The 24559-nt window shown below is 40.4% G+C and overlaps 1 protein-coding gene across 1 annotated transcript in view; it reads right to left on the reverse strand.

Annotated features, from left to right (window-relative positions):
• The window catches only part of MRPS9 (mitochondrial ribosomal protein S9), a 38494-nt gene extending 14221 nt beyond the window's left edge, over window positions 1-24273 (reverse strand). The window contains exons 1-5 of the mRNA XM_059822643.1: window positions 24196-24273; window positions 13329-13508; window positions 4768-4830; window positions 4642-4672; window positions 2507-2586 (exon numbers count right to left, since the gene is read on the reverse strand). Of these exons, the coding sequence (XP_059678626.1) occupies window positions 2507-2586; window positions 4642-4672; window positions 4768-4830; window positions 13329-13508; window positions 24196-24273 (432 nt within the window). The remainder of the gene's footprint in view (window positions 1-2506; window positions 2587-4641; window positions 4673-4767; window positions 4831-13328; window positions 13509-24195) is intronic.
• Between the last annotated feature and the right edge of the window lie 286 nt (window positions 24274-24559).

Raw genomic sequence — 24559 nt, forward strand, 5'->3', positions numbered from 1 at the left:
ATGGTGTTTCATGCAATAAAACATTCTTTTGTGTATCCGAAGAAAAAAAAATTGTCCTTTTCCCTACAGCTAAACTTTATTCAACAGGCAGAACAAAGACAACAATGGAGTGAAAAGCAAATATCCTTTATGAAAGTTCATTTAATATTCAAGTCATAACAACATATATATTAGCAGTTATAATGCTAAAAATAAACTGTGTATAGTCTCATGTAAGTGGATAATGTTATTTATTAGCATTAACTAAATAAATAATGCTGTGACCAGTTATATCACTAGCAATTAATAAAATTCAAGTTCCACATGAGTCAATGTAGTAATTAACAGCATACAAGTTTAAGCTAAATATTATGTTTATCTGATTTATTAGACTTAATGTAGCAATTTAAAGGACATCCTCAAATAGGATTTATTACTTACACTAGACTGTATTAACATACAACCCTTTTTTTTCCTAGCCAAATTAATTAGCTTTGAGACTTAAAAATACATTTTCTTAAATACACAGTAGTCTAATAAGAGGTTAAAACAATGTTGGGAATTTCATGCAGATTTTGGCTTTCATTTGGCTGAATAAAAAAACCCTTTAAACCTCACTTAACGGATTTAGGTTTATAGAAGCCTATTTAAAGAAAATATTCAGAAACAGTTGAAGAACACTCAAGTATCCTATACTAATGAAAAATGCATTTGTCAAACTGATTTGGTTAAAGGTGGTTGCCACGTTGTTAGAAACAAGATGCACACTATTCTTTTAGAGATTTCCAAGGCAAGCTTGCATACTCTTTCTAACTTCTAGGAAGAGCTAAAAATAAACTTGTGCCGCTTGTAAAATTTGTAATTTCTTCATTATGATGGAATGCAACAAAACATCTTGCCCTTGGGTTGCTCTGTTTCAGCCAAAACAAATGCAAATGGCTTGTCAGATGACAGCTGTTTGATAAGGCTCCTCTACAAGACCTGCATGCTTTACTTTTTTCCGTGAAACTTGGGATGAAAGGCAGAAGGCAGGAAGAGAATTAATGTAGCATACAGTCTAAAGGCAATGCTACAACCGTGATTAAGTAGAAAAGTTAAAAGGCACAGATTTTCCACAGCCTCGCTGCGTGCAACCCATCCGTGTAACAAGTTGACAGGCCTAGCGCGTCAGCTCCATCATCCTCTCCGACAGCTAAAACGCAGCATTGCATCCCTTTTCAGAGAAAATTTGCGTCTGCACCATGAAGCGTTGTACATTATTTCTTAGCACTGCAGGGGGCTCAAGTCCATATGGAACCTTCACAAATATTACCACAGATCAAACCAGCGGCGTTTCGAGGCAGATTTGACATACCTATTTAAATGAACAGCAGGGGTCCTCGGGCTGCCTCAGGCTGCGCAGGAGAAAACCTCTGTGGAAAGCCTATGCTGCAGCTCCATTACTCAGCAAAGACACACTCTACATTTATCATTCATTTCATTTCTGCCAGGGCAAGAAGCTCATTTGCCCAAGGTCAATAACAAAAAAAAAGGGGGGAGGGTGTTTTTTATTCTCCCAAAGAAATAAATGTACCTGACAAGTGGGGATTTTGTCCTTTGGGTACGCAGAACGCAAATAAATATCAGATAATTCTAATAAAAACACTACACTCAGTAAAGCTGTGCACCGAATTTGATAACATAAGATTGATTTTTCTGACAACAGACTAACTATAGAACTAACTTTTTAACACTATCTAATGAGGAAACAAAATCTGACACTATTATCCAATTAAATATTTCTGCATACATTATTAATGCTTTTGTCTTCTATAGGTACATGTAAGAAACATGCCCATCTTTCCATAAACTCTTCTAAAGAGGTAGATAATGTTTGCATCATTGATGGTCATAGATACGAAACGTCTGTTCATAATCCATTTTAAGACCCAGGGTCTAGTGATGTTCTGTTAGCTACAGCTTTTTTCATAAAGGTAAACAGATGTAGATCCTTTACTCCTGGAACCATACTAATCAGAAAAAGCCTTAAGTTTGCATGAATGGAACACTCTTAGAAAAAATCAATTAAGCAGTTTAAATGCAAATTTTCTTCACACTAAATGTCAGCACAAATAACATTTCCTATAGCTTTGCCCTTCAAGGGAAAAAAAAACCCTATTTTTTATTCTACAATGAATTTTCCTAGAACTAGCCATTTTTGTTGTATATGCATTCTCCACTACTAACCAGACACAGCCTACAAGAAAGCGTTCAGACTATTCAAACCCAGTCCACAGCAAAAACTGTAAAATAAACCAAAAATTAAACCCAAACTATTATGTAGTCTGTTCTCTTAAATGTGACCTAAAAATGCCCCTAATAATGGATATTGTGACATAAAAATATACATTGCATTTAGCTTCAGTGGTGATATTATGGCCTACTGTGAAAACATGAGTAAACTCAGGAGCTCCTGATACGCATCTCTAGAACAACATGTACCTGACCAGGAGCTAATATTATTTATTACAGATTATAACATACTTACATGCATTAATGAATAATATGACTGCTTGCCAGTATAAAAGAGAAAGTGAAATGGTCGGCCGTCTTCTCCCCACTGGATTTCTAATAAAAAGCAAGATTAGACAAGAAAGCAATATACACTCACTAAAAAAACCCCTTTGTATTTAATTGCAGTTATAAACCTCTTTCATAATACTGATTACCTTTTTAAATATCAGAGAACAAAGACATTTTACAGGTATTCAACCTGTCTGGAAATCTAATGATTTAGACTACCTTGTTAGAAACTAATCTCCATCTGCAATGATAACAAAATATATAATATAATATTTCTAAATAACATTTAACATGATGGAATCCCTCATGTACATCTTAAACTTTCAAAGACTGTATAGTTGGTATTACAGATAGAAGTATCTATTTTAGAATTGGAAGACGAAAAATTAAGGGACAACTGAAGTCTACGTAATGATTGCGAAATATGAAAGATTAACAGCTCTGGAAAACAGTGCTTTAGGACAAATAAATTTCAACTTTAGAAAAAAATCAGATTTAAATATAACATGACAAAGATCTTTTCCAAATAAAGACGTGTGACAAAAATAAAAACCTGAGAGCTTTTTACAAATTGAACTGTAGAGAAACTTCCAGCCATTTTATCCAGTGAATTTCAAACAAAGCTATCTATAAGCTATAGAAAAGGTAAGACTCCAAAAACCTGTCTGATAAGCCCGTATGTATTGCATTGGAACGTTAAGACATAATATGGCAGAAGTTGAATGGAAAGATGCAAAACTTACTAGAACAGAAGGAATACAGGGGGCTTTTACCCACACACACTACTAGTGGAATGTGTGAATTTCCATGTATGCAGCTGTGAAAGCATATTTTGTTGAAATTTCTGTTCACAGAACATTCTGAAGTATAAATTTACATTTTTGTACTTCAAAGTTATCAAAGACATAATGCATAGACAAGACAAAGCTGCCTTAAAACGATACTTATTGGAAGTGTTATTTTTAGATATAAATACAAAGATATAAATTTTTACTAATTAGTTCTTACACTCCTGAGGACACAGCTAGCATTTCAAAGAATTCTTTAGTCCTGAAAGCTTACAGAATAGTAGCTTAGTTCTGCCATAAAACAGCCCTTGGATTTTAAAATTGCACAATGATTAACTCTCTCTTACCTTTCCACTTTCTACTTTTTACTTCACAATACTGTGAAGTTAGAAAATAATGCATGATACCATTTGAAAGCTGAAACTCCAAAATTTCAGATAATTTAGACAGCTTTCTAAAAGACACACAAAGCCCCAAAAACCTCAAATATCAATTAATTCCAGAAACAGGAAAAGGAAGGAAGGAAAATTGTAAGATTTCGCTGATAATCAGAAGTGTCCATCTGGGACTTGATAGCTCAGTGAATGGAGAATTTCACACCCATGCTATTCGTTCATACTAAACGCAAGTCAAAAGTGGACAACAGGTTTTGACATATCTTTTAACTATTCTATGTAAAATTAATTTGGCGATTTCGCTGAAGTTCTCACTGACCAACATACCGGCATATCACTGACAACTGTGACTTCATACAGTGTCTAAGGAGCAAGACCAAAGACAGTATGGACATAAGTGCAGAGTCAGGACTTTCAGGTCGAAACTGAGACATGATTGTGAGAGGTTCCACTCTCCCTATTCCCTCAACTGGTGATTTCAAAGCTGTAACTTCTAACCTTTTAGAGCAATGAAGTTACCAGGAAAACTTACAGTTTAAAATAGTATTAATGAGTATTTTACAGCTGTGATAAACAGCCCTGACAAAAAGCTGCTGAATTCAACAAAAGTTGTTGAATTTCCCATGACTTCAACAGATTCTGCACATCATCCTACCTATTGTTTACTTTTCAACAATGAAAAACATTTACCTATAGTCAGTTAACAAGATGTCTGAAAAGACCACTGCTCTTCCAGAATCCAGCAGTATATTTTATCTTAAAAACTAGAATATCAGATCAGGCTTTTACTGCTCATGTCTTAGCAGTTATTAGGAACATGGGGAGAATGTAAATCTGTGAAAATAAGGAATTCTACATATGCAAAACTTCTAATACTTCAAAGTAATAATAATAAAAAAAAGTCTATCAACACTTACTCCTCTGCTCTGGAAAAATTTCAGTAGGATGCTGTAAATAAATAAACAAACAAATATCAGCAAAAGGAAAAAGCTACTTAAAATATCATGCTACAGTTACTCAGAAACGCAACAAAAAAATCCTACCTTCATCATGGGCCTGGCTTGTTTGTCGAATAAGCCAGAAGGAAAGAGATAGGCAATAGCTCTCTGAAAACAAAAAGAGAGATCACGTATGTATTTTTTTTCCACAAAAGCATCATCAAAACATTTCTTCGGTACTTCCTTGTAGAGAAAAATAGCATAACTTTTGTACAGTAGGCAACCAAATCAGTAAGAAAGAGTTCTGCATATGTGCTGTGCTGAAAAGAAAAGCAGGTAATTTCCTCAGGAAAAGTAAAACCTCATTCTGAAGGCTGTACTCTACCATATCAGAATGAGTGTACTTTCTTCTGCAAAGTTTAGTTTTTAATGGTGTGCATTTATCATAACTTACCAGAACTACTCAAGTGCAAAGACCACCTTTATGCAGAGTGATTTTCCCCTAAAATTTCAAGTGCTGTGACTTCTAGAGGAAGTCACAACATTTAATTTATCTTTCTGAAAATATCAGTGCTTGTTAACAGTGCCTACTGACAGACCAAGCATGGAAATTTTATTTAAAGCAAATGGACAAAGCAAAGTTTTACACATTTAGAATCCCAGTTTCTACAGACTTAGTTTCCTGAAATCTAAAAGCAATGTTTGTTGTGGCAGTAGAAGATATTTTACATAGCCTAAATAAGCATTTCATTGATCACTGCATTTGGAAACTGTGAATCACTACAGTCTTTGCTGAACTTGAACTAATTGCTCAGAGAAGACTCTTAAATGCCATCATCTTTCTTCTCCTTAGATACCTAGGGGTTTGCTAAAACAATTTAGAAAAACGTACGACATTCATTTCACACTCATTGTTTACCACTGTTTTCACTAAATACGAGGTACATCATTTGCTTTTACTTAACCAATATCTACCACTATTTAGTCAGTATTATTTGCCTCCAACAAATAAAGTAGCTATACCAATATTCCAAATCATTCTGGCAAAACATAAGGCAAAGCACCTTACAAGGTTAAGCCCAACGATGTGCATTTCTGTTCAACATCATCTTACTCTCCCTCTCCAATGAACCAAAAAATAATTTAATAAAGTGAAAAATATACACTTGTGAGAGCTGTTTATTTCCATTTGTTCAAAAACAAAACAGAAAAAGCTAGCCATCAAAAACCTCCAGATGTAGCGGTCTGGCAAGCGTAGCCAACTTCGGACAGTGGGTAGCAGAGCTTAAGATAGAAATCTTGTGCTTTCACAGTAACACAGCCTAACCAAATAAACCCCTCTGGCAGTGGTCTCGTTTATATTTCCATTAGACAGTATGGAAAAGTAGAATTACAAAAAAAAAAAAATCGGAGTTTAAAATCTTCTCTCAAGAAGAATGGCTCTTTGTTGGTTAAGCTACCTTAAGAGCTATTACTTGCTGATAATTTTTTCCATGGACAGAGTGGTTTGTCACTGCTTCAACCAATTTAATATGCATGGAGTGTAAAAAGACCTAACCTATTACTTTCATTAATCCCCTACTGGCATTCTAAACAGAAATTTTGAGAATTCTGAAGCAAACAAAAGGCTTAACTTGATTTTATTAAATGGTAATTTTGTTTCTCTTAGTGACTACTGTATTCCCATTTGTTAGTCAATGGGCATTTTATGCATACACACAGTAGGTGAACACCTATTTATGAACAAATGGGGATTAATTATGATGACAATAGAGAAATCTGCTGTGAGCCAAATTATGTTAAACAAACACCTTATATAATATATTAAAAGAATTTATTACAGAATACTGAGACTGACTGTGTGTGTACTTAAGATGTAGTCTTTATACAAGCATTTCCAGAATCTCAGTCAAAACAGACACCTTAATAAATGCCAAATATAACAACTTAACATTTATGATGAAGAGAGTGGCTGCCATCTGAGACCTTCTACTTCTAGAAAGTTTATTTTATATTGCTTGAGTGTACACTCATGTCTTTCAAGCTAAAGCATCAACAAACCCTACATTAAGAAATCCTAATATCTACTTTCAGCTCTCCACACAACAACTAGCCAAAGAATAACAGTTCACTTTATAAGTTCCAGTTTTTTGTTGTTCCAAAATGGAAAGAAATAGAGTCTTCCTGCCTTCTCCCTTTTTAAGCAAACGTAATCAAGGATGGGGTATTTGTCTTTACATCCTGTTAGGAACTATCCTGGGATGCAACAGGCTCCAGTTCAACTTTATTCAGAAGTTTCTTCTTAATTTTAAATAGCTGTGTCCTCAGACTGTACTTTTAGCAACTACATAGCAAGTCAGTCTGCCTTTTGGAAACTTCATTTATAGAAGCTGATTTTGTCTATGCAAATGTTTGTTTTGTAGAAAAATGTGTATTTTGGAAAAACTGTAATTCTCAACCCCTGTGTATACCAGCAATAAAATAAGATGGTGGATCAACCTCACGAATGACATCAGAATTAGTCTCTCCAAACTGCAGCTGGAGCACATAAATAACCATGAAATATTTTCCTGAAATCTTTTGACAATGTCTTCAGATTTGGAAAACAGGCTTCCTTTCAGGAATCTCCATGTCTGCATTTTCCTGAACATACAAAAAGCAGGTGAATGTCCCTCTTAAAAGTTTATAATCAAGGTTTAAATGCTAGCAGTAAAGTTCCCAAGAAACCTTTCAGATTTAACTGCAGTTTTCCATTCCAGGAGTGGTTTTCAGCTTAAGGGTCACAGCCCATATCCTTCTTCTAGTGCTTAATTTGACTTAAACTCTAGATGAGAAAGGAAATGTTGTGCTGAATATGACCAAGTACTGCTTTCTTCAGGCCATTATTTCAGCTCTACAAGATTCATTCACCCTACTCTAGCCTCCAAAGGTTCTGGGCTGCTATTTCACAATTCTATTTGTTAAATCACACTGTTGTCATTGTCTTCAGAAATAAAACACAACTTTCTAAAAAAGAAACATCCATAACTATTTTCAGCAGAAACACGATTAAAAATCCTGGTACCTAGTAACACAATGGTGTTTCCAAAAATAATTACATAAACTACTAGAAAAAGGTGGAATGGGTACAGCCTGCTTCTGCTATGAGTTACTAAAAGAAATTTTAGCCATTCCCTTTCATGATTTGAAAGTGTTTGTTTTTAAACTCTATTGTTGATCCATGCAGGGAAAAAAAATAAAAACCCCACAAAACCCAGTAGTCACACCTTTAAAAATAGCAGATCATAAGGAATACATGTTAGTAACAAGATGGTTTACATCAGACATTTCTTAAACCTCACTGGTAAACTTAACATTCCTGTAACAAACTAAAAGGAATCCTGTTATATCATCACTTGTTGATGAACAGGATGATTCAATATACTGCCCACAGGACCACAATGTCTTTCACTTGCAGCTATAAGTTTGAATTCAAGCCAGTTGGAATAACGAGAACAAGCTTCCATCCCTATAAAAAAATCGTATCTGGCAGTCCTTCAAACATGCAAACCAATTCATTAAATAATCTGTCCAGCACTGCATGTGGCATGCAGTGCAAATTCAATATATCTGCCACACCCTCATTCTCCCTCTTCACTGTGCATGTTGCACATGCTGATTTCTGATCCTCCTTCCCTTCCTGCCTATCTACAAACCAAGAAGTTTTTGTTCGCCCACTTTCTCAAACGTCAGAGACTAACTCTGGATCAAAAAAGTTCAGCTGGGTCAGTAAGGGTTACTTCCTTTTTTTAATGTCTTGAGAAATTAACAAGTCAATACTTTAATTCAAACAGAGTTGACTGAGTCATAGTGGGATAGAGGAAGACGACTGAGGCAGTTCAGTCCTTAAGTAACCACCATAAATAGGAGAGGTTTGGCAGGGCAAATTGATCTTGCCCAAGTGTCTCCCCACACTTTTGTTGCATCTACAGCTCAAACACAAAACATTCCACTAATTTTCATTGCTCAAATCAGGTGCAAAGGTAGTTATCTAAGTAACATCCAGTGAGGAAAGGTATTTTGTAGAAAACAAGGAAAGAAGATGATGAAAGAAAATAGAAAAAAAAAAATCAAAAACCTCCCCCCGAGGTTCCCTTGCAGCCCTTTTTGGCAGAGGGCTCAAGAATGCAGCTCATTCCTTTTTAAATATACATGAAAACGTTAATCATCAAAACACTAAGGTAAGAAGTGACACTTTATGCCATAATGTTTTAACGAAATGCCCGAGCGAGAGCTGTTTCAGCTTCTTCTGCTCCTCAACTTGATCACACGAGAGTCACTTCCCTTCTTAAACCTTGCCTCTTGAATCAGTCATTTAGCCACATACTTCAACATTTCTCAGACTGATATTTTTGCTGGAACAGCTGTTTTTCCTTCTAACCACACCAGCAGTATTCTTTAAAAGTTTTCAGCATCCAAAATCCAGAATATTTGGGGTAGAACCAGGAATGAATGAAACAAAAATGAGACATGAAATGTTAACTCTGAAATAGCTTTTTTATTTAACAAGACAGAAAAGGTTAACAAAAAAAAAATCACACCTAAGTTTACCTTGTAAAACAAAACCCTCCTCTAACAACTACTAAAATTTATCGAGACCACCCCAATCATTTGTCACTGTTTATCCAAAGCTGAATTCTAGCTTGGACAGAAAGAAATTTCAAGTTCACAGTGATATATCATTTTAACCCCATCACTAGGAAAAAAAAAAAAAACAACAACTCAGTAGCATTATATGAAAAAACCACCTTCTCTTAATATTATTTTTATACTAACTAATAATTTTCAAAACAAAAGTTAATTTTTCTTGTCCAGAGCTTGCAGAGCAAAAGAAAAAAGCCAAAAACCTATTGGAAGAAACAGTCATTATTTCTATCTTCATTTCAACTTTTCAAAACACCGAACAGTATTAAAAAGAGTAAAAAAAATACAGCTAGTCATCAGTTCAGATGAACTTTGATGCAGAAGTAAGAAAATACCGATGCAGAGTTTGGCTCCACCGGAAAAAAAAAAGGTTGAAAAAAGCATTCTAGCTTCAACTATTTAAAAAAAACAATACAAAATCCAATATTTCTTGTAAGCACAATGCTGGACCACAATGATCTTGCAGGTAACAAAGTTCAGAAATGCATTTTGCTCTGAGTAACATTTCACACATTTCACATATGCCAGTATTCATGCTTTGCATTGCCAGTATTCAATGCTTCGCGTTGCCAAAATTTGAATGTTATTTAGAAATCAGATGTGCTGAGCCACTTTTAAAAGCAATTGAATACAACCTATTTTTCATTAAAGTCTTAATTCATTGAAAGAAACTATAGCCCGTGAGGAATGAAGTTTTTCCGTGTTTAACATTTTCATAGTTAACAACCTTACTGGTACTTTTGCAACAATATATATGCTAGTGAAGATAAATGTATATTTTAGATTCAGATTATTCTATCTGCTTGACAACGATCTATTAGGTCATAAGGCAGACAACAAGAGAAAATGAACACAGATCTCTAGCTTTTGAGTTTTACTAACTCTTATGCGGAAAGAGTATTGCTTTATGACAAGCTCATATCTGGGAGAGCATTTAGTGACTGCATAAAAATGAATAATAAAAATACTGACATATAAACAGGTCATGAAGATTAAGACACTTTTCTTGTATTAATCTTACTTAGATTTCTGGGCTTTAAAGTAGAATATCACAGAAAGTGGAAAACACCTGACAGTGGAAAAATGAAGGTGGGCTGTTTACTACAACCATAAGTTAAAGTTAAATCACAAAATAAAAGGATTACAGACTGAACTGGGGAAAAGCACTAGGTCAGGACTGCAATCTCTATTAATTAGGTATCCCAGCTGGGCAGTGGGTATGCAGCTGTTAACTTGATCAATGACTTACCTAAATGTCATCTCTACTGATTCGCTTATAAATTACCAGCAAGTGAGACTAATGTACAGGTGCTAATTTATTTAAACTGTTCTCTGCAGTTCTACATAGCTTTATAAACCGCATCTGGCACCTAATGTTAGCTGTCAGTTGTACTTAGACATGCCTGTCCTAACGACTCTGTTCATTAGAAATGAGCACAAATTATGAAATATTGTGAAAAATGATACATCAAATGGAATGGGCAAAGCAAATCAATTAGAGAAACTTCATAGCACATATTCACACATAGGAGAATAAAACATCCTACAACCTTCAGAGCGAGGTCTATAATACCAATTAAAAAGCAATTGGTAGACTTCTGCAGTTATATATCAATTTGCTGGATTTTTTTTTTCTCCCCCAGAAATACAGTTGTAATGCACAGCTTAACTTTTCATTCCTAAATAAAAGCATCAGTAAGAGGCAATTCTGCTTCCACAACATCCAGCAGGATTAGCAAGCAAGTCAACTTATTTTCCTGTTTAAAACTTCACAAGGTTTAGCTTTTATTAAACTATACCTAAAACTCCAGTGAGGGACAGAATTCTACAATGTCTACTTTTGAAATACACTGCACAGACTGATTAACAGTAGAAGACACGGAGGTATATAAGCCCTCATCAGAAAGAATTATTACTGTTCGAAATGTAAAGCTTGATAATTCTCCTGCCAGTGCTTAAGCAGCTTTTACATTTTTATAACAGAAATTTAATTATGCATAGCAGACACTATTACACACTCTAAGTATTTTCCAACACCTGATGAAATATGAAGAAATCAAATATGTACCACAGATAATTGATATCACCAAACAAAACACTACTTTTTTGGCTCCACTTCTCCATCTTTTCAGAAACAGTCTGCAAAGTAGTCCCATACTCGTCACCTGCACTGCATTTGTAAAAGCTAATTTCCAGAATGAATCTGCTTTTACTAATGATGGAGCTCAATTAATTTTGTGCAAACGATCATAATGCTGTGGATTCATAAAGAAGAAACCACTACTTAGATATGAGCATTTTCTATTTCTTGCAGTCTTGCTGTCTGTAAGCTTTCCCCCTAGATCCTATCAAAAGAAGGAATCCAGACTGCAGATGAATGCATTCTTCTACCATTAACCTTTCAGGCAAACAAACTGAACTATTAGCATCATCATCATACTGTACTAGCATCAGGGGTATTCTGGTGGCAGGTCTGTGCATGAATACTTTACAAGAAAGTAACTCAAAAAGATAGAGGTCATTAACGGTAAGAAAAAACACCTGAAAAATACAGGAAAAGAAAATTCTAGAGTCTGTACAGAAATAAGAAAGCCAATGTAAAGAAACAGGCTGCTATTACTGCTGACCCAGATGCCTCAATGAATACTTTTACTCTTGACAGGACCTTATCCACCCTACACTGAGACTGGAAGGGTCTCTGCATTGGTACTTGTCTGTAGAAGAGCAAAGTGATATCTACGGTTCTGAATGAAAGTAGTCACAGTATCAGTGCATAGCTTTGTACTTATACAGCTTGACTTCCTACAGATTTGTGACTTGAAGCCAAGCTTCCCTTATGGATTTTCTGATACCTGATAAGACTCAAGTCTCATTTCAGCCTTTTTCTCAGCAGGCCATTAACTGTGTGTCTCTTCTCTACTTTGCTGTCTATTTTCAGAGAAGTTTTCAGAACTTAGTTTTGAAGCCTGTCAAATGTGTTTGAAACCAGCCCGTATCACCACCTACAGATGTAGATCTCTGTTGGCATAAGCACACTGTCAAGACCTCTTATGTGGACACAGCTATGCTGACAGAATTTTGCCACTGAAAGAGGAAACAATCTTCTCCCCCTGAAAAAACTAAACCATGCACACCTTTCTTTTGGCACATACCATATTACTACGTCTACCCTAAGGGCCCCGCTGATGTACTGTGCTGCCATGGCCATAGTAATAGTGTTGCTGCTGTGCAGAGAAAGCTTCAGCCATCAGACTTCACACAGCTTCACCTAAGAGTGAATGTCACCAAATGACATTCTCGTCCCTACTCTGATGTGTGATAAAATAAGACAGAAATGACAGAAGTGAAGACCAAGTGGGACATTAAAAAAAACACATGCAACAAAACATTTTTCTGAGTGAAAGGCAGCATATCTATACATGAGCCTAAATGACACAGAGAAAGAGGAGGCCACCCATCTGTCAGTTGTCAGAGGGAATGGCAATAAAATAGTATGTTTGGAGCTACTGATATGAGCTTAAATTCACGTCTACATTAAAATCCCTACACTAAACCAGAGTGTTAGTTGTAAAACATCCTATAAAATTTAATTTGCATTACCAGCAACCACAGTATCACAGAAAAAACCTGACCCAAATACACACAGCAGGTCAAATTGTGGGTAAATGTTTCGAAATGCTACATAAACATTTACAGTGCCTCTTATAACCTCAGATCAAGGGGATTATCCATTAGGACTTTTTAAAAGAACCTACTGTGCTTTAGCAAGATATTGTATACAGCTCTATACTGTGATGTCTGACCTCACATGGTAGTGGGGGTAGAATCTCTATTCACAGTTGCAATGTATAGTAGCATTCTTTCTTATTCTGACAGTTTGATTAAAATTCACAGAGAGCTAAGGGGCTCATGCTGAAGTAAAGTGCTTTCAATATCTGAAACTCTACAGTAAATTACTTCTCCAACAGAGCAACTGTACTTACATCAATATCCTCTTGGGTAAAAGTTTCTGGATCTTCTCCCATCATGTTGGCTAAATGTCTCTTTCCTAGGTTGAACTCCTCTATCTGTTTTTTAATAAATTCCTCTGTGTACTTTTCAGGTCCTGAGGCTCCAACATTTTTCCTCTGCACTGCTGTAGTGGTATAGATTAGCCTTAACGTCTAACAAAAACAAAAAAGAAAAAAGAAAAGTGAGATATTTATTTTATATTTTTGGCACAGTGAGCTTTAAATAAAATGAATAGTATAACAAGCCATTCATACCTGTAACAACATTCAACACATTATTGTAGTAAGTTAGAAAAGGCAGTATTACTCATGAAACCATTTTCTTCCAATTGTTTAATGCCCATAAACAGATAAACACATTCTAGAAGTTGAACATTTTCACACATTACAATTAATTCAGAAGATTTTTCTGACAGAAAGAAATGTAGTATCATGTGTCAGGAACATCCAGCAAACACAGCACTGATCAACAGATGCAGTCTTAAACCAAAATAAAAATCTATCGGCAAATAAGCAGGTTTTGCCTTCACCTAACGGCATCCCATAATGAAGTATTAAAAGAATCTGTGGGGGAGCTCTCTAGGGGCTTTCAGAAGCATGTGGCTGCACAAACACTGCTAAAGGCTCTGGAAAGGCTATGGAGTGCTCCTTCCTTCTTCACTGTGCCAGAATAGTTCTTAAGCTATTTCACCATCTCAGGCAGAACAATTAGAAAACTAGTAGGGTGGTTCTCACCAGCAAATACTACTGAGCATTGTTCCAGCTCAGAAGTCACAACTCAGGGGACAGTTATCTCTTGATCTTTGTGGGATACAGGTTTGTTTCTTCTTCTATCAAGACAATCAATAGTTAAGATGACTAATTTCAATCAAGCTCTCTGCCAGACAAACAGGAGCTTCACTGACAGAACTGCAATGTCCTAGTTCTGGCCTCGTGCCAATATAATGCACTATTTTGTCTCTCCAACATTAGTATTAAAGTCCTCTGCAGCTTAATTATTCCACAAACTGAATGAGAAATGGTCATTTGTGTGGTCTTCTGTGGGCGGGGGGAGGGAGGGAATCACAAGAAAAAAGGGTATGTGGGACAGCAAAAGCAAAGACAGAAAAAGAATCACTTCTGAATCAGAAAAATGCCCAGTTCTGTTCACCAGATAGTACCCACAAACCCTTCTCTCCAGCCCCTTCGAGTGCCACGGCTTGGCTTTGTGAGCAGACAGTGCAGTTTCACAAAGCAGAGCGAGCCCATCTCACAGTGCACCCCTGCTAGCATTCCTTCCTCCATTCACTTCACTCACCCTGTGCCAGCTCTGGCACTCGGACTCTTCTGCAAGCCAGCTCAGCTCCTTAAATGTGGCAGAACACTAACTTCTGCTTCCTCCCAACGAGTGGGCAGTTCTCTGCTGAGCTGGTAAGTCTGAGCGATTCAGAGAAGGCTCTGAGAAGAGTCAAAGCTGACATGAGAAGGTAGCTGAACCATGCAACTGGGAGCAAGGAAGAAGAGGGAGAGTCCCCGCTTTACCTTCATTTCTTTGAGCAAATTATTAAATTGGCTCTGCGGCTCCTGGAGCTGCAGCCTCAGTCTACTTTTAGCCAAGCATTAAAACCCAAACACGCACAACAAAGTGAACTAGTTAGTGTTCTTATTATGAGGAACAGAATAAAGCTAGTATTTGAGATGATTAAATGTTCTCCAAGCCATGGGAACTGTCTTTTCCAGATCACAATTTAGACATGCTGACCATTTTGATGGGTTTTACCATTCTGAGTTAAGCTAATATGAAGAGCATAAAATACTTGCTCTCTTCCTGTGACTAATACAAATACATCAGTAATCTTCAAACCTAGTTATAACCACAATGATACAAACACACACATCTCATCAAAACAAGATTACATTGACATATTTGCAAGACAAACACAAAAGCGGATCGAACTTCCACCTTCCGTTAGTAAGTTAGCTTACACGAACTACTCCTGTGACTAGAAGCTTTGGCTGTTCTGTAATACTACATGGTCGAGCCCTATCTGAACAGGAAAGGAAACACAGCTTTTCTTGTACTTTCACAGAGCCCAGTTGGCATTCTGGACATCTGGCAGCCCAGGATGGACTGGTCCAATGCATCCAATTTACTGCACATATGTAAAGCTATTCATGATCAATTTGACTGTCTCAGGCTTCAGTATACAGAAATCTAACAACCTCACTTCAAATTTCAATTTGGAATAAGGACTACAATACCCTGCCTTAAACCCATGTATAGCACATGCCTGTGCTGCAGGATAGGTCCTATGAATTCAATAAGGTTTGATATAGAAGGTAAGGTAATCTTTGAATAACAAGGTCACACAAGATGGAAAGAACTGACCCTCTACGCTTTTACAACCTGACATAAAGATATGCCCCCCAAGATATGTACCTCAGAAAAGTAACCAATACCTCTGCCAGAAAAGGTTTAAAAACAGTTCTAAAGCAGAATCTGGTGCTGAAGAGCCTGTTGTTGCTTTGTTTTCTCCACAGCTTAAATGTATCATATGCAATGCTAGTCCTGGTTTGCCCCTTTCTTTTTTTTTTTTTAATACATTCATGTTTTCTGTGAGGTTACATTGACATATACAGAATTAAAAGAAAAATAATCAAAATTTTAAATGTACACATTTTCCACAGGCAAGGCTCTGGTGATTTCCTTAGAAAGCAGTAAGGAAAGCAGAGGTATCTCTGCATATTCCCTATTCTTCTCCCCTAGTCACTCCTCAGGAAAGAATTCAATTCATCTTCTGTCTTACTCGTCTTAATAGTAACTAATTATTTGTAATTCGTGTTAATGAACATAGGATTCCTTATTACTTGGTCCAAAATTGCTTTCTCTCTGCTATGCTTTAAACAGAATACTTTTAAAATGATTGCTTTCATCTTATTCCTGTCAATTTCTATTGTAATTTTCCCATTTTTGTCCTCCTTCCCTCAAGCTATTCATATTCTTCCCTAGTTTCAATTCGTCACTAATCAAAAGTCCCTGGACACACAAACTGTTCATAATTAGAAAACAGCCTCTTATGCAAATTAATATCTATTGTATTGGGTACCTCTTCTGGGATAAGAGTACAATTTCATGGGTGGTACAGGCAAGAACTGCAAAGCACAGCTAAATGCTTCTGGCATTTCAGTCAAACAAGAAAGCATGCTCCTCTACTTTCTAGAGGAAACCACAGAGGTTTGCATTCACTTCTTACACATTTCACAAAGCACTGCTGCAGACAGCAGCCTCACCATTTTTTAAATAATTATGGTTATTAACAGTACTTCTGAAATTATAATAGACTCTTCCACCAGGACGGGGGAGAAGGGAAAGCCTTTACTTCTGGACACAACTCCTTGGTATTAACTCTCCCCTCCCAACTCCTCCCCGAACAACCTAGCATTAAAACAGTTTGGCAAATCCTGATTTTCCAGGGAGACAGTAAATTTATAGAAAAATCAGCTTATGTAAAATTTGCATTTAGAAAAAAAATAAGCATTTTCAGACAACTTCAACTTCCCTGGCCTATTTTTTCCAAGAAGAGAAATAACTAGGACCTGTCTGTTTACTCACCCTGTTCATTTGGCTTCACCGGAGTTATATGGATATAAAATCAACACCTACCACTAACAGAGGAGTCAAGCTTCCTGTACTTTTGGAATGGGAGGAAAGGAGGCCTGAATTTAAGAGAAAATGATGTCCATTTTACAACATGCCACAGTTACAGAGATAGAAGAAGACACCAAATGATGTGGCACGCATGCAGTTGCACCATTTTCATGCTGCTTCCTCCATGCCCTAAGTGGCAGACTTCAACCATCTCCTTTTCCAAAACCATGCAGCACACAAACGAATCTGTACTAAAAAGTTATCTTCAGGATAGAACTTCACTAGGAGATGCAGAGCTGGAGCGCTATAACCACATAAGCATGCAGCACGGGAGCTGCCCTGCGTCCACCACTCCGATTACTGGCACAGCTAGTGCTACTGAAACCAGTAGACATACAAGATACCAACAGCAGTCCTCTGGTCACTTGTTGCACAAGAAAAAACATGTATTATGTAGCAATCATATAGAATGTAAATGCTCAGACCCATCCCGAGTTTCTAAAGAATTACTTTTTGTCGAGTTTTGGCTTTCTAGTGTGCTGTTGTAAAAAATGTGTTTTAATTGATTTACTCAAACAATATTTACATAATCTCAGATTTCAGTCAGCCTACAAACTAATTAGGTGAACAAGTATCAGGTTTATGTTTTAAGAAGCATTTTGTAAAACACATCAGAAAGTATCACAAGGTGTCAGCAAATATGCATAAGTGATCTTATACTACTTAGAATCATAGAATCATTTAGGTTGGAAAAGACCTTTAAGATCGTCAAGTCCAACCATTAACCTAACACTGTCAAGTCCACCACTAAACCATGTACCTAAGCACCTCATCCACAGTCTTTTAATACTTCCAGGGATGGGGACTCAACCACTTCCCTGGGCAGCCTGTTCCAATGTCTAACAACCCTTTCAGCAAAGAAGATTTTCCTAATACCCAATCTAAACCTCGCCTGGTCCAACTTGAGGCCATTTCCTCTTGTCCTATCACCAATCACTTGGGCGAAGAGACCAACACCCACCTCTCTGCAACCTCCTTTCAGGTAGTTGTAGAGAGTGATAAGGTCTCCCCTCAGCCTCTTCTTCTCCAGACTGAACAACCCCAGCTCTCTCAGCCACTCCTCATAAGACTTGTGCTCCAGACCCCTCACCAGCTTCGTTAGCCTTCTCTGGACATGCTCCAGCACCTCAATGTCCTTCTTGTAGTGAGGGGCCCAAAACTGAACACAGGATTCGAGTTGCGGCCTCACCAGCACCAAGTACAGGGGCACGATCACCTCCCTGCTCCTGCTGGCCACACCATTTCTGATACAGGCCAGGATGCTGTTGGCCTTCTTGGCCACCTGGGCACACTGCTGGCTCATATTCAGCCGGCTGTCAATCAGCACCCCCAGGTCCTTTTCTGCAGGGCAGCTTTCCAGCCGTTGCATGGGGTTGTTGTGACCCAAGTGCAGGACCCGGCACTTGGCCTTGTTGAACCTCACACAATTGGCCTGGGCCCATCGATCCAGCCTGTCCAGATCCCTCTGCAGAGCCTTCCAACCCTCGAGCAGATCAACACACCCGCCCAACTTGGTGTCATCTGCAAACTTACTGAGGGAGCACTCGATCCCCTCTGATTAATAACTGCTGATAAATGATTGAAAGTGGCTTAGTGAGCACTTCTGCCAGCTCCCTCAGTACCCCTGGGTGGATCCTGTCTGGTCCCATAAATTTGTGGATGTCTAAGTGGAGCAGGTTGCTAACTATTTCCTCGTGGACTGTGAGGGCTTCATTCTGCTCCCCACCACTATCTACCATCACAGAGGGCTGGGTACCCAGAGAATGACGGGTCTTACTATTAAAGACTGAGGCAAAGAAGGCATCAAGTACCTCAGCCTCTTCCTCACCCTTTGTCACTATGTCTCCCCCCAAGCCCAGTAAAGGGTGGAGATTCTCCTTAGCCCTCCTTTTGTTGCTAGTGTATTTATAGAAACATTTTCTGCTGTGTTTTACAGCAGTCGCCAGGTTAAGTTCTAGTTGGGCTTTGGCCCTTCTAATTTCCTCCCTGCAAAACCTCACAACATCCTTGTAGTCCTCCTCAGTGGTCTGCCCCTTCTTCCAAAGGTCATAAACTCTCCATTTTTTCCTGAGTTCCACTCAAAGCTCTCTGTTCAGCCAGACCAGTCTTCTCCCCCGCTGGCTCATCTTCAGGCACATGGGGACAGCCTGCTCCTGTGCCTTTAAGACTTCCTTCTTTAAGAGTGTCCAGCCTTCCTGGACTCCTTTGCCTTTCAGGACTGCTTCCCAAGGGACTCTGTCCACCAGGTTCCTAAACAGGCCAAAGTCTGCCCTCCCAAAGACCAAGGTAGCAGTTCTGCTGACCCCCCTCCCTACTCTATCATTTCATGATCACTATGCCTAAGACAGCCTCCAACAATCACATCCCCCACAAGTCCTTCTCTGTTCACAAACAACAGGTCCAGCGGGGCACCTTCCCTAGTTGGCTCACCCACCAGCTGTGTCAGGAAGTTATCTTCCACACACTCCAGGAACCTCCTAGACTGTTTCCTCTCTGCTGTATTGTGACATCTGGTAAGTTGAGGTCCCCCATGAGAACAAGGGCTAGCGATCGTGAGATTTCTCCCAGATGCTTATAGAATATTTTGTCTGTCTCCTCATCCTGGTTGGGTGGTCTCCCACCATGATATCTGACCTGTTGGCCTTCCCCCTGATTCTTAGCCACAGACGCTCAACCCTACTGTCACCATCATTAACTTCTAGACAGTCGAAACACTCCTTGACATACAGGGCTACCCCACCGCCTCTCCGCCCTTGCCTGTCCCTTCTCAAGAGTTTGTAGCCATCCAGTCCAGCACTCCAGTTGTGCAAGTCATCCCACCATGTTTCCATGATGGCCACTATATCATAGTTCTCCTGCTGGACAATGGCTTCCAGCTCCTCCTGTTTGTTGCCCATGCTGTGTGCATTGGTATAGATGCACTTCAGTTGGGCTCTTGATCCTGCCACTTTTTTGGGAGAGGAAGCCCTAATTCCTATGTGCTTATTCTCAGGCGCTTCCATGGTTTGCAGCACATCAACAACCCCTGCGTCTTTGCTGCCGCATGGATCTTCATCCCATACCTCCACTGAGCCAGCAGACCAAAGGTCCTCGCCAGCACACCTCCCCTCAAACACTGGCGTGCCACCCCCCAGGCTTATCACCAGCAAGCCTGATTTTATCCCTTTCCCCCTTCAAATCTAGTTTAAAGTTCTTTCAATGAGATCTGCTAACTCCTGCACCAGGATCCTTTTCCCCCTCAGAAACAGGCATTCCCTGTCTGTTCCCAGCAGGTCTGGTGCCATATAGACTGACCCAAAATTCTGCTGGTGACACCAGTCTCAGAACCAGGTGTTGGTCTGCTGGCTCTTCCCATTTCTTCTGTCGTTGTTCCCTGCCAATAGAAGGATGGAGGAGAACACCACCTGTGCTCCCAATCCCCCAAGGCCAGTCGTCCCAAGGCCCTGAAGTCTCTCTTGATTGGCCTCGGACTTCTTGTCACAACTTCATCACTGCCTACCTGAAGAATCAATAATGGATAATGATCTGAGGGCCGTACCAGGGTAGGAAGTTTTCTTGTCACATGTTTAACATGGGCCCCAGGGAGGCAGCAGACTTCCCTACGAAGTGGGTCCGGTCTGCGTATCAGGCCTTCTGTTCCCTTCAGGAGAGAGTTCCCTGTGACAATGACCCATCTTTTTTTATGGAAGCTGTTTTTATGCAGGGCGTAGGCCGGCTTAACCTTGGTGACACCTCCAAACTAGGTGAACCCTCATCTTCATCATTGTTTGGTTCCACTTGCACAGCCTCATACCTATTATGCAAAAGAACATGGGAAGGTGGGGCAGTAACAGAGGAGGCTCACCTGCAGCGCCAGACAGGAACTTGTTGCCATTGCACCTTATCAAGTCACCTCATTCCACTGGGTGGAGAGAGGAAAGAGAGTCTTGCACATCCTGTGCCCTGTCTGCCTGTTGGGCTTCTCCCAGGGAAGGTAGGGTGTGATTCCAGTAGTCTATCTCCCTCTCGCACTCCCTGATACTCAACATACTCACCTCCTCCCGGAGCTCTGCCACTAAGCAGAGGGGGTGCTCTACCTGGGCACAACTCCCACAGGTGTGCTCACTGCTGCCCTCCGATACTGGCATCAGAGTAGGGCACACCCTGCAGCCTGACACCTGGGTGGCAGCATGTCCCCACTGCAGCTCTGTCTGAGAGGTTGGGTCAGTCGGGGTGGGTGCAGAGCTTGGAGAGGCCTCGGCCTTCTGCCAGGTGGATACCATTACTCCCTTGTTGAGCTGGCCAAGCTTTCCACGTCCTCCCTGCACACCCTCCCATGCAAACTGCCACGCCCTGGCTGACACGCCACGCCCTGGTCTCTAGCACTCCCTAAGGCCATTTAAATCTCCCACAGTTGCTCCGGGCAACACCCAAGCCACATCAGCCTCGTTCATGACACCTTCCAGCTCCTGGCAGGTCTCTCTCCTCAATCTCTCTGCTCTTCCTCAGGTATCCCTGGCTCTGGGAACCCCCCTGCCCAGCTCAATCTAGCGCCCAGCTGGAAATCTTACCATTGCCACTGCTGCGTTCCTCACCGATACTTTTTATACCTGATCTCACAAAGTATTTAATCAGAAGAAACTTTTTCTCAAAATGAAGCCTCTTGACAGCTAACTGTAAAACTGCATCTCCCCCACCCAGAAAAATCTACTTTCTGTGCATATTTGACCAAATCTACATATTAAGTTTTACTTATACTATATACTATGGAAATAAAGGATAGATCTAAATGTATAGATACATCACAAGTGTCAGATGTGCATAACAGGGAACAGAATTTAGATTCGGTTGTTTCGGGGCACAAGTTATCAAATACTAACAGGCTCTTCAACTCTAGCTTAGTTAACAACTGCAGAAAAAGCTACTCCATTCCAAGCATGTAGTTCTGAAAGACTGTCACCAAAGTGCTATCATATCTTTCTGATATCAGTACATATACCATCCACAGTGATTTAGATAAGGTACCCAACCCAATCAAATTAAATAGCACGTATGGTACTCTGAACTCCTCTTGAGAACAGCCAGTCAATCACATCAGAAGCAACTGACAGTAACTAAGCTAGATTTTTTTTTTCTTTATAAATTGTGCTAAATCTCTGCATTTTGCTTATCAGAAGAATAGGAAACTAAACCTGTTGTTCAGTCAAAGCTAAGGGAGAGAAACTTTGTAATTCCAGTTCCCATTTCCTCTCTCAATACAAGACACTTTCAAATACAAAAAAAAAAAACCCAAAAAATTAAACTGTTTCTCCCACTAAGACAGACAAGATGCAATGAACTAAACTCCAGCAAGGGATTTTTAGGACAGGCATCATAAGAAAGTTCCTGAACAGTAAGGACAGATAAGTGCTTGATGTAAGAAATTGGTCAGAACAAGGGTACATCAACTTATTACCCTGTCCTCAACAGCAGCTGGTATCAGAGGCACAAGGAGAAGACAAACAAGAAGTGATAATTTTCCCAGGACACGTCCCCAGTTTCCAGCAATGTGCAGTTCAAAGACATGCTGATATCTTTTTTTTAAACTGTCCTCCATGCAATTTTCTTCCGAGTTTCTTAAGTTGCTTTTTGTAGTCACATAAATGCTTAGTATCCTGAACATCCTCATCACAGTTCCACAGGTTAACTACACGTAATGGAAAGAAGAGTCTCTTAAGTTTCCTGGGCCCTGCCTCCCATTAGTTCCCTTCCTGTCCTTTGGTTCACAGTTAGTTAGAGGATTTGTGTATAGCTATAGGCTTAGGTACTGATCCCATCTCTGAGGGAGAGACAAGTAGACGAACGGTCTCTCAAGGCCCCTTCCAGCCCTACCTTCTAGAGTGACTCCTCCTTCGAGATCATTTCCTCATTTACAATACAAATAATTTTCAGCTCAAACTCAAGCAGGTGCCTGGCCAGGAAAACTAAGTTACTGTCATAACCATACTTTTGATATAGGATAACCAAAGCAACACAAACTATTCCAACTGAGAATGAAATCAAGTGTTAGCATATTTTCAGCCTTATTCTCTTTCTCATTCCTTGCACAACTTAAGTCCGTGTATTTCTGACTGCTGCGTAAAGACCACATGGGCACCAGGTCTTTATCGCTAATGGGTAAAGTTAATCTAGAGGTAACCAATATAAACAGGTCAAATTGCTCCTTCCAGTATTGCCTTTCATTTCCTTACTGCATCTATCTTCTGTTACGCCATGGTCTGGTTTAGTTCAGTCAGGGAACAGTTCTTCAGCTCTTATTATCCTCAATTACTTTGTAACTTGAAAGTGTTACCAGCATGCCTTTTTATCCATTTGTTGGGCACTGATTAAATACACACATAGGTGTATCAAACACCACTGCACAAACACAGTGGCTGTCCTCAACACTGACAGCAGCTAAGCTTTTTAATTAAACAGCAATCTGCTTAAAACTGGCATCTCTCAAAACAAGCGGGTAATTCTGTTTAATCAGAAGTTACCACACTTGTAGAACGCATTTCTCTCTCCACTGCAGGAGCTGGGAGACTTCATTATCTCCTTACCTGCTGACTAAACACAATTCAAGATGATCAACCTAAAGAACTCCCACTTATTCATGAAACTTAAAGTACTCCACTTTAGTGTATGGCTTTGGCCTGTACATGGCTCTGTTAATTCTGGCGACATATATAAAATAAATCAGGGCTTAACTACACTTTTTCTTTACATTAAGAAAAATAAACTCAGCTCACGGAAGGGCTGACTTGAACGCGGCGCCGGCCCTCGCACTCCCCGCCCCAACGCTGCCTCCTCTCGGCGCCAGCCCCGCGCACGCACCGCCGGCGCCCGGCAGGCCGCAGCCCCACCGGCCGGACCGCCCAAGGGCAGGGGCAGCCCCACACCCGGGCCCAACCGGGGCCTCCGAAACGAGCGCGGTGTCACCCCGGGAGGGACACCCGCTCCGCCCCGCAGCCGCGCCGGGGACGCGAACCCGCCCCGCCGCCACCCGCTTCCCCACTCCCAAGCCGCCTCCGTGCTCGCCTGTTGCCACCGCACGGAGCGCCCCCACCCCAAGCAGAGCCCGGGGGCCCAGGACACGAAGCAGGCGGGCTCCGCACGCGGGGCGGCGGGGAAAGGGCCCGGCCCGGCTCTCACCTGGGCGCGCGGCCCGCCCGGCACCGCCGCGCTCCAACGGCCGCCCAGCCGCAGCACGCGCCCAACGGCCGCCGCCATGCCCGCGGCACCCCGCCCCGGCTGCCGGGGGAGGGCACGGCACTGCACGGCGGCCCTCCGCCGCAGGCCCCGGCGCCACTGATTGGTGGGCGGGGCTAGAGGGGCGGGGCCAGGACCGCGCCTGCGCACTGCACCCCGCTGTGCCGTGCGCTGCCCGGCCCACCCGGCCCTCAGCCGTGGTCTTCTGGCGGCGTGGGGCCGCGGCGGCGGTGTGCACGTGTTTCGGGAGGGTGACCGGGCTGTGGGCGCGTTGTCAGAATGTATTTGAAAGGTAAAACACACCAGC

This window comes from Gavia stellata, chromosome 1 (assembly GCF_030936135.1).
Source record: "Gavia stellata isolate bGavSte3 chromosome 1, bGavSte3.hap2, whole genome shotgun sequence".
Taxonomy (NCBI): domain Eukaryota; kingdom Metazoa; phylum Chordata; class Aves; order Gaviiformes; family Gaviidae; genus Gavia; species Gavia stellata.